Source organism: Emericellopsis cladophorae, assembly GCF_022114955.1.
Source record: "Emericellopsis cladophorae strain MUM 19.33 chromosome Unknown NODE_11_length_583618_cov_114_125112, whole genome shotgun sequence".
In the NCBI taxonomy this organism is placed as follows: Eukaryota; Fungi; Ascomycota; class Sordariomycetes; order Hypocreales; family Bionectriaceae; genus Emericellopsis; species Emericellopsis cladophorae.
This window is the reverse complement of record NW_026250936.1, coordinates 214198-226808: the sequence shown is the minus strand read 5'-3', so window position 1 is coordinate 226808 and position 12611 is coordinate 214198. Positions and strand designations below refer to the sequence as shown.

General features: G+C 52.8%; 6 protein-coding genes across 6 annotated transcripts; 3 read left to right on the top strand and 3 right to left on the bottom strand.

The window, feature by feature from the left end:
- Positions 1 to 1212: 1212 nt before the first annotated feature.
- Positions 1213 to 3514, top strand: J7T54_000858 (uncharacterized protein; the record flags this gene model as incomplete). Its single annotated transcript, XM_051504890.1, has 3 exons — positions 1213 to 2482; positions 2642 to 3158; positions 3319 to 3514. The coding sequence occupies 3 exons, from the start codon at positions 1213 to 1215 to the stop codon at positions 3512 to 3514; spliced, it is 1983 nt and encodes a 660-aa protein (XP_051363571.1).
- A 980-nt stretch (positions 3515 to 4494) lies between these two features.
- On the bottom strand, positions 4495 to 5616 carry J7T54_000857 (uncharacterized protein; the record flags this gene model as incomplete). The annotated part of the gene is made up of 2 exons (XM_051504889.1): positions 4495 to 5368; positions 5438 to 5616. 2 exons carry the CDS (start codon positions 5614 to 5616, stop codon positions 4495 to 4497), a joined length of 1053 nt encoding a protein of 350 aa, XP_051363570.1.
- A 1036-nt stretch (positions 5617 to 6652) lies between these two features.
- Positions 6653 to 7867, bottom strand: J7T54_000856 (uncharacterized protein; the record flags this gene model as incomplete). Its single annotated transcript, XM_051504888.1, has 3 exons — positions 6653 to 7308; positions 7370 to 7810; positions 7858 to 7867. The coding sequence occupies 3 exons, from the start codon at positions 7865 to 7867 to the stop codon at positions 6653 to 6655; spliced, it is 1107 nt and encodes a 368-aa protein (XP_051363569.1).
- Positions 7868 to 8617: 750 nt separating this feature from the next.
- Positions 8618 to 9460, bottom strand: J7T54_000855 (uncharacterized protein; the record flags this gene model as incomplete). Its single annotated transcript, XM_051504887.1, has 1 exon — positions 8618 to 9460. The coding sequence occupies one exon, from the start codon at positions 9458 to 9460 to the stop codon at positions 8618 to 8620; it is 843 nt and encodes a 280-aa protein (XP_051363568.1).
- A 1082-nt stretch (positions 9461 to 10542) lies between these two features.
- J7T54_000854 (O-glycoside alpha-1) lies at positions 10543 to 11931 on the top strand (the record flags this gene model as incomplete). Its single annotated transcript, XM_051504886.1, has 2 exons — positions 10543 to 11119; positions 11270 to 11931. The coding sequence occupies 2 exons, from the start codon at positions 10543 to 10545 to the stop codon at positions 11929 to 11931; spliced, it is 1239 nt and encodes a 412-aa protein (XP_051363567.1).
- Positions 11932 to 12228: 297 nt separating this feature from the next.
- Positions 12229 to 12559, top strand: J7T54_000853 (uncharacterized protein; the record flags this gene model as incomplete). The annotated part of the gene is made up of 2 exons (XM_051504885.1): positions 12229 to 12244; positions 12297 to 12559. The coding sequence occupies 2 exons, from the start codon at positions 12229 to 12231 to the stop codon at positions 12557 to 12559; spliced, it is 279 nt and encodes a 92-aa protein (XP_051363566.1).
- Between the last annotated feature and the right edge of the window lie 52 nt (positions 12560 to 12611).

Here is a 12611-nt window from a genome sequence, read left to right as displayed (position 1 = left end):
TCGTGCCGGTTCATTACCATTCGGACGAGGGTACGTAGTGCATGATGCATCACGGTGGGGTAGTCAATAGAGGAGACGACGGATCGGAGGGGGGAATCGAGAGCCGGTCCCGCAATGAGGGATTGGAGTCGTGCAAGAGCCAATGGTCAAAGGCACGGATAGACACGCTTAAGGATGTAAAAGCTAGTGGGATAATGCGCCTGATGTCTTGTCCAATGCCTTTTGACAGCTCGATAGACAATGCCAAACAACAAATGCGAAGACTGCGCGAATGGTATTTGCGAAGTGCAGCGTTCGACCTACCCTAAGGAGCGGGGTGTGCTCGGGGTAAGTCTTCCCCGAAGCCAAAAGCGAGCGGACATTGTCCTTCCTCGATTGCAATTCAACGAGCGCCTCACATCAGCGCGTCCAACTGAAAGTGACCGCGAAAGCGGTTCTAATTACATGTCACTTTGGGACACTCCACTTCTTGACGACCATTCTTCTAATGTATTACACGCCTGAAGGATTCAGTGGATGCTGGAGTGATGCTTTCTTCAGTGTGCTTTCGTTCACGCTAATAAAGGACTGGTCACTGACTCACTGATCCAACTGAGTGACTGACCCAAGGGGCAAGGTACTCCGAGTGTCCAAACTCATGGGTCTCAACCAGACACGTGTTTTTATCAACAAAAAGGCATGCATCCTTCGCCCATGCATGTCCATGCAGCGCGGAGGAAAAGATGTAAAAGCTGATTCAGATGTTGATGCAAAGATTTGAACCGGACGATGCCATTTGCTAGCAGCACCCTGATAGCCAACATCCAACGTGCGGTGCGGATCAGGCTCAGAGCCTGTCCAAAAAGACCATGGATCCAATTAGAGTGTATTTGATGCTCTGTTAGGAGTTCATCATCAACGGCTGAGCCCTAAGGCCCTAGGGCCTGCGGAGTGTTGCCAGTCGACATGCTTCGAGCCATCACAACCTTCTGCAAGGGCCAGCGCATCACAAAATTGTCGCTAAACTAAAGCGCAGCGCGACAGCTCAAGGTAAGTCAGCCAGGTCTTGCGGAAGTGTTGAACGGGACGACTTATCACCCGCCTATCAACCACAGGCTTGACCCCTTTACCATTGTTCTTCTACAAACCCTACCTTGGACTGTGCCGATGTCAGTGTACATCTGCACGGCACCGGATATCAATATGGCTCGGAATCATACGCGACTTTTGGCCATGATCTCTGCAGCACAATTTGTGCTGGTAAACGCCCAATTTCTGACCAGCACGAGGCCTGCGCTCTCTCGAGTGGCCCCTATTGCTGCACCCCTGATCTCATCAACTTCCAATGCCGCATCGACAGATGTAGCCTTCGAACCAAGGATCGCCAATCTAGAAGTCCACGCCTCAGAAGTTGAAGACAGAAGCGCCGTTGGCAGCGAACACAAAGTGGATGACAATCTGTGCTCCAATCTGGAGTGTCGCGGGCATCACGACGCGGGCGAAGAAGAGGTTGAACGCCGCGCTGCTTGGGAGTTCTTCTTTGAAAAAAATCCTGAGTACTACTGGGACGAGGATGAGTATCAGATTCTCAAGAAGGAGAACTCGCACAAGCATCGACCAGCCCCGCAGGCACTGCCACCACCCCAACATCACAACCCGACTCCACCACAGTATTCCAATCCGGCTCTAGCGCAGGCTCCAGTACATCCTGATAAACAAGACGGTGACGATTTCGTCGTCGTGATCCCTAAGGACAAGACGAAGGGGGAAGCTCTCATGGTGCCTGCGGGTGAGTACAACGACTACCTCTCCAAGAACCCTCAGTATCGTCCACAGCCTCAGGGAGCTGGCCAGCAAATGCAACAGAACATGCCCTATCAAGAGCAGCCCCAAGCCCAGTCTCAGCAGCGCGTCCCTCAAGCCCAGCCTTACCGAAGCCAGCATCCACAAGGGCAACCCAGGCATGGACATTATCACATTCCCCAGGCTCACGGCAAAGCCCCCGTCCAGCAACCGCATTATCCCGTTGGAAGCTATAGGCCCCAGAAGCATCAGAAGCGACGCGTGAGACCTTCTCCTTATAAATTTCCAAAGACCCCCGAAGCTTTAGCGTTCACACGAGCATATCGTGAGGATATCAGGCAAAACGGGCGAGTGAAGCCCAAGCCAGAAGATCAGTTGAAAGAGGAGGAGGAGGAGGAGGATGAATCCGAGGCGGAAGCAGACTTGAACCACCCAATTGTTGACCAGTCACCAGAATATGACCAAGGTTCGCAGATTCAAGAACTCGCACAGCTCGCTATCGCAAACGAGGGCGACGAGAGTCAAGAGCCATACGCCGACGAGGGCTATGTTGATGGAGCTGGAGAGTACTACGATCCACACAACGAAGAGGTGGACGACTATGTTGAAGACCTTCCGGCGGGCGGTGTTCCTGAGCCCTGGAGCAACGATGTCGAGCCTTCGCCCAACACTGGTGCAGGCTGGAAACTCGCTCCTTTCCGTGACGCCCCCACGGATGTGAAGCAGGAACACGTGAATAAGCGGCCTCAACTTCCCCCTCCCCCCCAGCAACAACCCACACAACCACACCCTGCGCCTGCTCCTCAGCATACACCCTCAAGAAAAGATATTGCTGACAAGCTTCAAACTTCTTTCCAAGGACCGAACTTCGAGATTCCCGGAATACAGAGCCCTTTTGATGCGTTCAGGGCTCACGCCAACGGTGAGGGACTTGTCAGTGATGAGAAGCTTGCGAAAATGAAAGCAGCTGCCGAAGAGCGCAAGGCCGCGGAAGCAGCGGCGAAACAGAAGCAAAACGTGGTCCAGGAACAGAACCAGCAATCAAAGCCAACACAGAAGCAACCAATGCTCTCTGGTCCAGAGAAGCTTGAGGAAATGAAGGCAGTCGCCGAGAAGCAGAAGGCCGCTAAGATTGCTAAGGCCCAAAAGCAAGCGCAGGCCGATAAAGAAATGCAGAAACAGCAGCAAAAGCAACAGCAAAAGCAGCCGCAGGCAGATCAGCAACTGAAACAGCAGCGAAAACACCAGCTGAGGTCAATAGCGGCTCCCAAGCTGGTAGCCGGTCAGAATCGTCGACGTGTTTTGTTCGAGGATGAGGACTGGCAGACGTCTCATGGGGCTCGACATCACGTCTGGAGAGACTCCAAGGCGGTCAAGTACCCATATCCTTTCCCAAACCCGCATCCAGACTACGTTGCTGCGATGCATGGAAACAAAGACGATCTTGATGCAGACAACGAGCCTCCTGAAACAGCGGATGCGATAGTCGAGAAGGATGTGCCCGGTGAAGGAGTGGAAGCTGATCAACTAGTCCAGCCTCCGCGTCAATGCCAACAGCTATCTCAGCCCCGGCCTCTGCGTGAGCCTCAGCGTCGAACTCCGAATAAACCTCAGCCGCAACCCAAAAAACTACCTCGACAGAAACCTCGTCCTCGAAAACCGAAACAACGGCAGCAGTCTCCTCAGCGATCGAAGCAGCGACTGGAGCAGCGGCCGCAGCCTCAAGGGCTGAAAGAGCCTCTCTACGGAAATGAGGGTGTTCGCTATGCTCATGAGCCATATCACGCCCCCAAGAACTACTATAGTCCGCCTCAACAAGAGACTCACCATCCTCAGGCGCAATCTCAAGTTGGCTACGCGCCGGGGCAGGACCGGGGGCACTATTTTCCCCCATATGTTGAGGAAAGCATGCACCAAGACTTTATTCCAGGGGGTCCTGCTGGCGTCGGTAAGTATTATCCACCTGGGTGGCCATCATCCATGGATGACGACGACGATGAGCCTGCATCGCAAAACATGCTTCACGGCAAGTGTGTCACCAGTGAGTGCATCGGGCCCAAAGGGGAAAGATTGCAAGCTAATGCAACAGATACAGACATGAGTGAAGAAGGGACCATTACGCCAGAGGGTTCGAGAAAGGCTGGCGACATTAAATGGCATTCGGACATCGTCTAGGCCAAGATTGAGGCCTGGTGGGCTTCAATACTGGGGGGATCGCTCTGAAATCGCTCCTGGCCACCAGAGTGGGCAGCACATTGTCCACAACAGTCAGACAAACGCCAAGGAGGTCAAGGGGCATACGGAGCCTAACGAGACCGAGAAGACTGTGTTTGTGACCCAGGCCGATAACGGACACCACAAGGTGAATGATGGCGCCGGACACCCTGATGCTGCCGAAGAAGACGCAGACGCTGAAGTGGGCGACGCAGCGTTGGCTGTGACCGATGCCGACGATGGCTTCCGAGAGTCCAGAAAACCTCTGTCCCGGATGTTTTTAAGGTACCGCGGTGGTCATAATGCCGACGCACGGTCTTGATCAGCCTCCCCCGGGATCGAGCGGCCTATCTTGACTTCTTAACACAGCCTTGGCTCATAGGCGGAGATTTTGTTGAAAGTCTGAGATGCTGTATTTTCGCTGGCTTATCTTAATGGATGTGTCAGGCAATGAGGACTATGTCAGGAGCAATCACAGCTTTATCAATTCCTCAGCTTTCATGCTTCCACGTTGGCCATATCCACGTCTCCCGTGCTGCCCTTGGCACGGGCAACAACAAGGACAGCCTTCAATACACCGGAACGCCCGAACCAGTCGAACAATCTACCGGCGAGCTTATAGCCACCTAGCGACATGCCGTACTGACTCAACGCCCGATCTTGGGCATCCAAGAACCGAACAACTCCTGGAAATACATGCTCCGTGATATCTCTGATCTCTATCTGCTCCCTTAGATATCCGCAATCAACTAACTGCCGCTCGTACTCCACCTGCGTGAGGAATGTCCTGAATGGACAGCCCATCATTACCCCTACAAGCCTGGCGATGAGTGCATCCTTCCTCGACGCCTCAGGGTTCATTAGCAGATCGAACGCCATGAAACCAGCACCCAATTGGTTCGCACTAAAGTCCATGATGGGACGCCTAGACGGCGAGAAGTAGTAAATACAGTCCAGTGCCAGAAACCACTTTGCACCAAACGCTTTCAATGTCTCGACCTCTCGGAGAACAGGGCCCGCCCATTGATTAGGCACGGACGCGTCCGCACAAAAGAGTTTGAATGCGGTAGCATCAGGGCAAGGAAACTCGGCCGAAGCAACAGACGAGCAAATATACCGCGAGGCGGTCTCCGTCTGCGCCTCGTCCAAGGTGAGTCCGACGTAGCGAAAGTCGGTGTACTTCATTGACGGATCGATGAGTTTGACGAGAGCCCACGTCTGGTCTCCACAGCCGAATCCAACGTCCAGTATTGCCATTGATCCTTGTGGTCTGGCGCGTGGGGAGATGAGGTCAGCTTGAAGGAGGATTTGGCGAAGCAAGTTCGATGCAGCTTCCTCGAAGGATGTGATCTGGCTGCCATCATCTCTGGTCCTGCTGCTCTGTCAGATGTCGTGTCTTGTCGAGGCATAGCTGGCTATGTGTGGCTGTCAAAGTACTGACCAATACCCCAGGTTCATCCACATCGTCGCCAGTGGCATTTTGGCGTTGAGCTTCCAGTGCCCTAGTCCTCGGGCATCGCTCCGCTGCAAGATCACGACGCCGGCGACGAGGGAGATGACGAGAGCGGTGAGGAATCCGCCCAAGAAAGAAAGGGCCAAGTCGCTGCCCGAAAAGGCCATGCTGGCTTTGCGATCAAGGTAGACAAAGGGCTAGTAGGCTAGTACCATTTGTGAGTTTTGATGACCGTGTCATGCGAGCTGCCTTAGCACGGCTCCGAAATCGATTGCGTGAGTGTACGGACAGCTCGAGGCATGCTCCACGTTGTGCAAATGAGACTTAGCGTGGCCTTCTCACGACTTGATCATTGACTCACACTGGTATGAGTCGACTATTGTTGTAACATACCAGGTAGGAGATATTTATGATGTGGTTGCATGTCTTCGATTGAAATGACTACCCGGGATAGACTACGAAGACGCTTTTGATACATATCACCTCGAGTGCGTAACAAACACATAGATAAACGATCAAGATTGGCTCTATCGCTTGTGAGTAATCGAGCCTCTTCTCGTCAAGATATTTCGAGCCCGAGCGTTAAGAAACCGAAACCGTATTTCAATTGCCACAATTCGGGATATTTGTTGCATAAAGGATCTCTGTGAGGGTATTTTCGTGTCAATCAAAGAGCTGCAACGTTCAAACTACCGAGAAGTGTTGCAAGTAGTTTGTTTTGATCGAGCACCTAGTCGCATCGTTTTGTTTACCCCGCAGTATTGCGCCAGGACATCTTCTGCATCTGCGAATAGCTGGAATTGCGGCATGCAGGCCAATGTCAGTCATGCCACAAGCAGCCACCGTGAGTCAACGCTGTTGGGAGAGACCGTATACTAGTTCTCCAACTCACCGTGTTTCTGGATGACGTATGGTATGGTCTGTGCCATTCAGTTTTGCCTGATGGTCCGCACCAGTGGAAGACAGCATCCGGTTGACGCAGAAGAGCCAGCTCCATATTCTGGTCGACTTGTATAGCGTGGTGGCCTTGTCATCATGCCGAGGCCAGGTTTCATGAGGCGGCACGAGGCCAACTGCCATCAATCCTTCATCCAGCCTGAGATAAGACACTGGCTCAGTGAAAGAGGTCGACTAATTCCTGGCCGGACATGTTAGATTGGGCTTCAACAGTGGACCGTGGTTTATTGTCGGTTTTTGTAGTTATCAATATGGCTTTTGCGCGGTGACTGCTTGGAATGGTATGTGAGCGTGCACGCTGTTGTCCATACATGCATGGCGGACCGCCACCAGATAGAGCTCAATCTCATTGAGAGACCACTTCAGACCATGCGTGAAGGACTTGTTGGAGGCGCCGTGGAGGGCATCAACAATTATTGCCCTGCAATACTGTCCAATCATCTTCATGCGCGGGTCCATTGGCCAAGGCCCCATGGGGATCTTGAGAAGCTTCTCTTCGACATTAATAAAGCCAACGTCCACGACGCGCTGCTTGTTGTGCTTCATATCCCAGAGGTCCACGCCAAATGTCTTGAGGCCTTTGCCGACTTTTTGGAAGAAGTCGTTGAGCATGTTGCCTTCTTGCAAAGTACCATCATCGCTTTCCAACTCGAAGCGCAGCTCTTGCAGCTCGATCCAACCCCCCTGACGAAGGGCCTGAAAAGCTCGCGCGAGCAGCGTCGGCCAGTCCCTGATGGCATTCGTCATGTGCCGGATGTGGATGTAGTCGAGAGAATTAGGCGGTTGGATCCATTCAGCCTCTGCATCGTCTACCCAGAAGCGAACGTTCGGTGGTACCCACATTGGTTGGATGGGGCTCAGATCAATCCCCTTGATTTCTGCCTCTGGATACTCGTCGCCCACTGCCATATCGCCGTTAGCTTCCATCAAGGCGGTTGTGAATGAAAAGGTAACTCCACGCACTGTCGATAGCCCAAATGCCGGTTCCTGTGCCCACGTCTAGAATGTCCCTAGGCTTGACTAGCGGCGCAAAGTGAAGTTTTCCGTCGCATGCATGTACGATCATGGCATGCTTCATGTCTTCCCTCTCCTGTTCAGGCTCATCATTTGGAAACTGATAGCGACCCTCGGCGTATTTGTGGTACCTTCGACTATTGTCGAAATGGTAGTCACGGACGCTGCTTGTCAATGAAGTTGACACTTTTGAAGCATCATCAGTGGCATAACCATCCTCGTTGTCGTCCTCCTCCCCATCAGTCGGAGCGTCCGGACGAGGCTCAATCAACGTGTTTTGGGTCACAGCGGCAGGGACAGTGGGTGCCGGTGCCTGACCTGGCGACAGAGTAGGTTGCAAGGGTTCGCCTACTTCATGTTGCGAGCTGTCGACTTCGGTTCGGTCAGTAGCTGAATGATTGGTCAGTGCCATTCTGCAAGGTTCCGCTAAGACCGACGTTGCGACATTGCCAGGTGCCCAAAGATGACTCCCATGCCGTTGAGCGTAAGAAAAAGGCAGCTCGCAGGATGCATATTGTCCCCCACTGCCACTCTACATGATAAGATGCGGTAAGGAATGGCCACATGCAGGTGGGAGTGGGAGTGGGAGTGGCAGCGGCAGCATGACTAAGCTGAAGTTGACTCGTGGACGAGTGATCCAATCCCTCCTTCATCCAGGTGAAGTCGTAAGATTTGATAAATGGGGCTGCTCAGTTGAGAGAAGTGTCGAAGTCAATTGTCGATCTCCAATAAAACCAGAGTCGCTTGGCCGGCTAATAAAGAGTCCGATTCCAGGTTACGCCGAAGTCGCTTATTCCCCACACAACATGACCATCCTCACAGGTCTGGTAACAACATCCGCAAGCAAGTCTCGCACATTCCGATATCCTCGTGATACCATTTGAAAGTCTCTTAAGTCGATAGCAATGTTGGCCACACCATATGTCCTGGCGAGAGTTCGGGGCGCAGACTAGAGATGGGCTTCCGCCCAGCCATCGCGATTCCCAGCCCGTCTTGTCCAGGTATGTACTAGCACACATCGCCATATCTTCAATATTCCGTCATCGCTGGAAAAGCTCCAGCATCTGGAACTCTATAACACAGGCTGCAACGGATCAAGCGGGAACCTCCTCCTGACAACATGAAGTCTGACCTAGCCTGTGTTGGTTGAAACGGATCGGTCTTGGAAGTATTTGGTTGGGAAGACGGTCGAAGATTTCAGATTATACGACCGTGCCCAGCAAAGTACCATTCACTCCACCAGGTGAGTCCGGCGACGATCAGTAAAGCTGGCACGATCTTGAACAAGGCACCGACGAACGCCCATCTGTGCAATAAGGTCCATGACTCCGCATAGGTCTTTGATTCATTCAGCCTGGGGAAAGGCTGGACCGGCACGTCCTTCTCAAGGAACTTGCAGAGTGGCTCCCACGAGAGGTCTCTCAGATCTATGTCGAGCAGACGATCCGGCGGTACCAGTAAACGAATCAAATCGTAATGTCGATCGTATCCAGCTCTCATGATTTGCCTGTTTCCAGCTTTCTGCAGGACAGAGACCCCGAAAAGGCCCATGTAAAACTTCCAGACGATCTTGCTGACCTTGAGGCCGATCATGGGCTCAAAGACGCAGCCACTTAGCCATGGGATGATGCCGACTGATGAGGGTATAAAAAGCGTATTCAGAAAGCTTGTAGCCCATGAGTCGAAATCTCGTTTGACGAGGATGACCTTAGCTTCGGGATACACGCGGAGCAGGTCCAACGAGTAAGGGGTCACGTCGGTGAGTGCCTCGCAAGGACCGAAGATGCGATCCCACTGGGCACGATTCCAGTGCCGTCCTGTGTAAGAGGGCAGACAGGTTATATTGTCGTCTGCTGCGGCGCCTAGGCTGGCGAACTTGATGGGCGCGTCCATGATGGCAGACGAGTGGAACACATCCTTGTAGTGCAAGATTGTGAGTGCCTCTTTCAGAGACTGCGATCCGGTGCGATAGAAGCCAAGCGAGAGTATCTTTTTCTCGCGCGTTGGCCCGTCTGAGAAGGGCACGAGCTTTTGGACCATGGGGAGCTGATACCGCCAGGCGGTGACCGTTGAGAGATTCGTGGAGGACGTATGACCCTCAATACACCTTTGTCGAGATGCTGTATCTCCGTCAATGGTCACCTCAGTCCGGCAAGCTGCTGCACCACCATGCGTGAGGGTGATGAGCAGACGAGACCACGAGTGAGGCTGGCATGATTGATAGCTGATTCATTTGGAGTGAGTCGGGCGCAACAAGGCGGCAACCCCCAAATTGTCAGCATATGGATAGAGCATGGTCCGTTTCTCGAGTGTCAGCGCCGTCTGACCCACGCGTGAAGGGAGACTTACGGCTCGAACGGGCCTAGCACGGCCGGACCTAATGTCATCCGAGAACACACGATGATCGCTAGCCAATGGACATGAGGACGCAGCGATGAAGTGCACATGAATCCAGAACCATTTGGGGAATTCTAATGCAGATGATGGGGCATTGGGCTTCCATGTTATGCTCCCTGCTCAGTTATTGTTGACAGAACACGGTCAACGACGTGGGCCGCTGCCGCCGCCTGTGTCGTCGAGTCTGGGCCATACTGTTCCAGAGTGGAACAGCGACTCCTAATTAGAGCGGTAGCTGGGTTTGATTCACTGACTCTGTGCGTCTCAGGCCCTCTCGACCGTTCACTTTATGGCTCAGGGGTGGTCAAACTCAGGAGTCAAGCTAATTAGCATGTCACAATTCACAAGTGCGGCGTGCCTGCGGTTCGTGCGAGGTATCCACAAAAACGTTGGAACCAAATCAAGACTCGTCTCACGATTCCCTTTGTGCCCCTAACAGTATCCGGTTTAATTATTATGTACGCATTCGAAAAGTCTTCGAAGACGGAAATTTTTTTATTGTGCAGGTAAAGTGCTATATCAAGGTACCACTTTTGGACGGAGTGGGCGTACTTATTCCTCATGAGAAATGGGAACCATGAAGCTGCCAGTGTGCCTTGTGCTGGGGTCCCACCCAAACGCGGATCACCGAGTTGAATCGCTTTGCGACAACAGCTCGACTTCTTCTGTTCTAACAATGTTCCTCACCAGCATCCAGAGGCGACGAGACAGCCTCCGTCACCAGCATGTCCCTCCGAAGACCGCGCACTAGCGAAATGGCCAGCGATAACACTCCAATCCTCCAACTCCAAGATGACCGTCGTGCTCCCCCAACTTGGCGAAGGCGGCGTGTCGCGCGTTCGCTCACCCGACACTGGAAGGTCGTAGTCGGCGTCCTCATCTTGTGTCTTATCGAATCCGTCGTTCATGTGCGCAGCTTCAGAATCCAGCGGCCAGCAACCAATCTCGATCCCCCGTTCCACGTCGGTTGCCAGACGCCCATTCTCAACACCACCGAGCGTGCCAATGCCGCGATGGTTATGCTGGCGCGGAACACGGATGTCGACGGCGCCATTGATAGCATACAGAGTGTTCAGAATCAGTTCAACCAGCACTTTGGATACCCTTGGGTTTTTCTCAACGACAAGGATTGGTCGCCCGAGTTCGTCTCGAGAGTTGGCAAAGTCGTGAAAGAGACTGGCGGCGGCGAAGCATATTTCGAGACGATTCCTACCTACATGTGGGGATATCCTCCCTGGATCGATCAGGGAAAAGCACGACAGGAGATGGAGAGCATGCAAAACAGGCGAATTGCCTATGCCGGTAAGGAGAGTTACCATCACATGTGTCGCTTCAATTCCGGGTAGGCATTCTTCCTCCGACGACAGAATGCACGGTATCTAATGTAGCATAGCTTCTTCTTCGATCACCCCGCCCTTTTGAGGTACAAGTGGTACTGGCGAGTTGAGCCAGATATCGAGATTACCTGCGCATTGACCTATGACCCGTTCGTCGAGATGGAGCGGAACGACAAACGCTACGGCTATACTGTTGCTCTTTGGGAGCTTGGGAAGACTGTACCGACTCTTTTCCAGAAGCTATCCGATTGGAAGAACAAGCGAAATATGCCCTCGACTTCGTTGTGGACCGCCATGATGGCCCCCGCATGGCTTCCGTGGCCGTTTCGCAAGATTCTGCGCCTTTTGCGTAACCGCGACGGCAATGGGGACATGTGGAACATGTGCCATTTCTGGTCCAATTTCGAAATCGCTGACATGACTTTCTTCCGTTCGCAAGAGTATCGCGAATTCTTCCAATTCCTCGATGAAGATGGTGGCTTCTACTACGAGCGCTGGGGAGATGCCCCTGTTCACAGCCTCGCCGCTGGGCTGTTGCTCCGCCCTGATCAGGTACATCACTTCTCTGACTTGGGCTACGTGCACAAACCATTCCAATACTGCACTTTTGCGCCCCATGAGGACGCATTCAAGCGAGGCGAGCTGGTCCCTGACTTTGATGCCAACGACGTGAGAAAAGCTACGGAGAAGGAAATTGGATGCAACTGCTTCTGTGACCCCAACATTGCCCAGGTCGCCCCCGAGTGCTTCAACAGGATCAAGAGTACCGTCATGTGATTGATCCAACTTCAAAGAGTGGAATATAGCGGCTACTTATTGGGACCAAGGGCGCTTTGCGTGCGATGCAAAAACCTTCTCTTCAAGATTTGGTCAGTGCTTGCAGCATTGCAAGCTTCTTTCTTACGGGAAACTCCCGCCAATGATGAATCACATTTCTCATCCGCTGTCACCATTCTTTCCCAATGCTTCAACAGTGCGTAGCTATTGCGAGATGATTGGGCACGATGAACGATTGACGAGCATCGCGGCTTAGGAGCGGTCAACGCAATATTACATCCACTGCGCACGATGTAGATGAACTATCAGCCTGGTTAGTGCTCAAAGTCTCGACTGCAGACATAGTGGCTAACAGAACGTTCCAGCCTTCGACTTTGCTATGGACAGTTGCTACAACGCGCCCACAGTAGACCATGCTGGGGCTGTCAAATCTGGTCGAAGTACCTGCGATATCAAAGATCTTAACGATGCCGTCGAGTGTCGCGTGCCGTCGTACCTTGACAATAACAATGTCTATGTCCGTTCTCGCACCAACAACGGATGGACTGCCCAGATGTACGGCTACTACTTTGAGGTGGATCACAAAGAGAGACCTGCTCCGGTCATCTTCATGATTGGGAACATGTAGTCGTCTGGTTAGAGGGCGACGTGGTGAGGTGTGGCACACCGAGCCTGTGCGT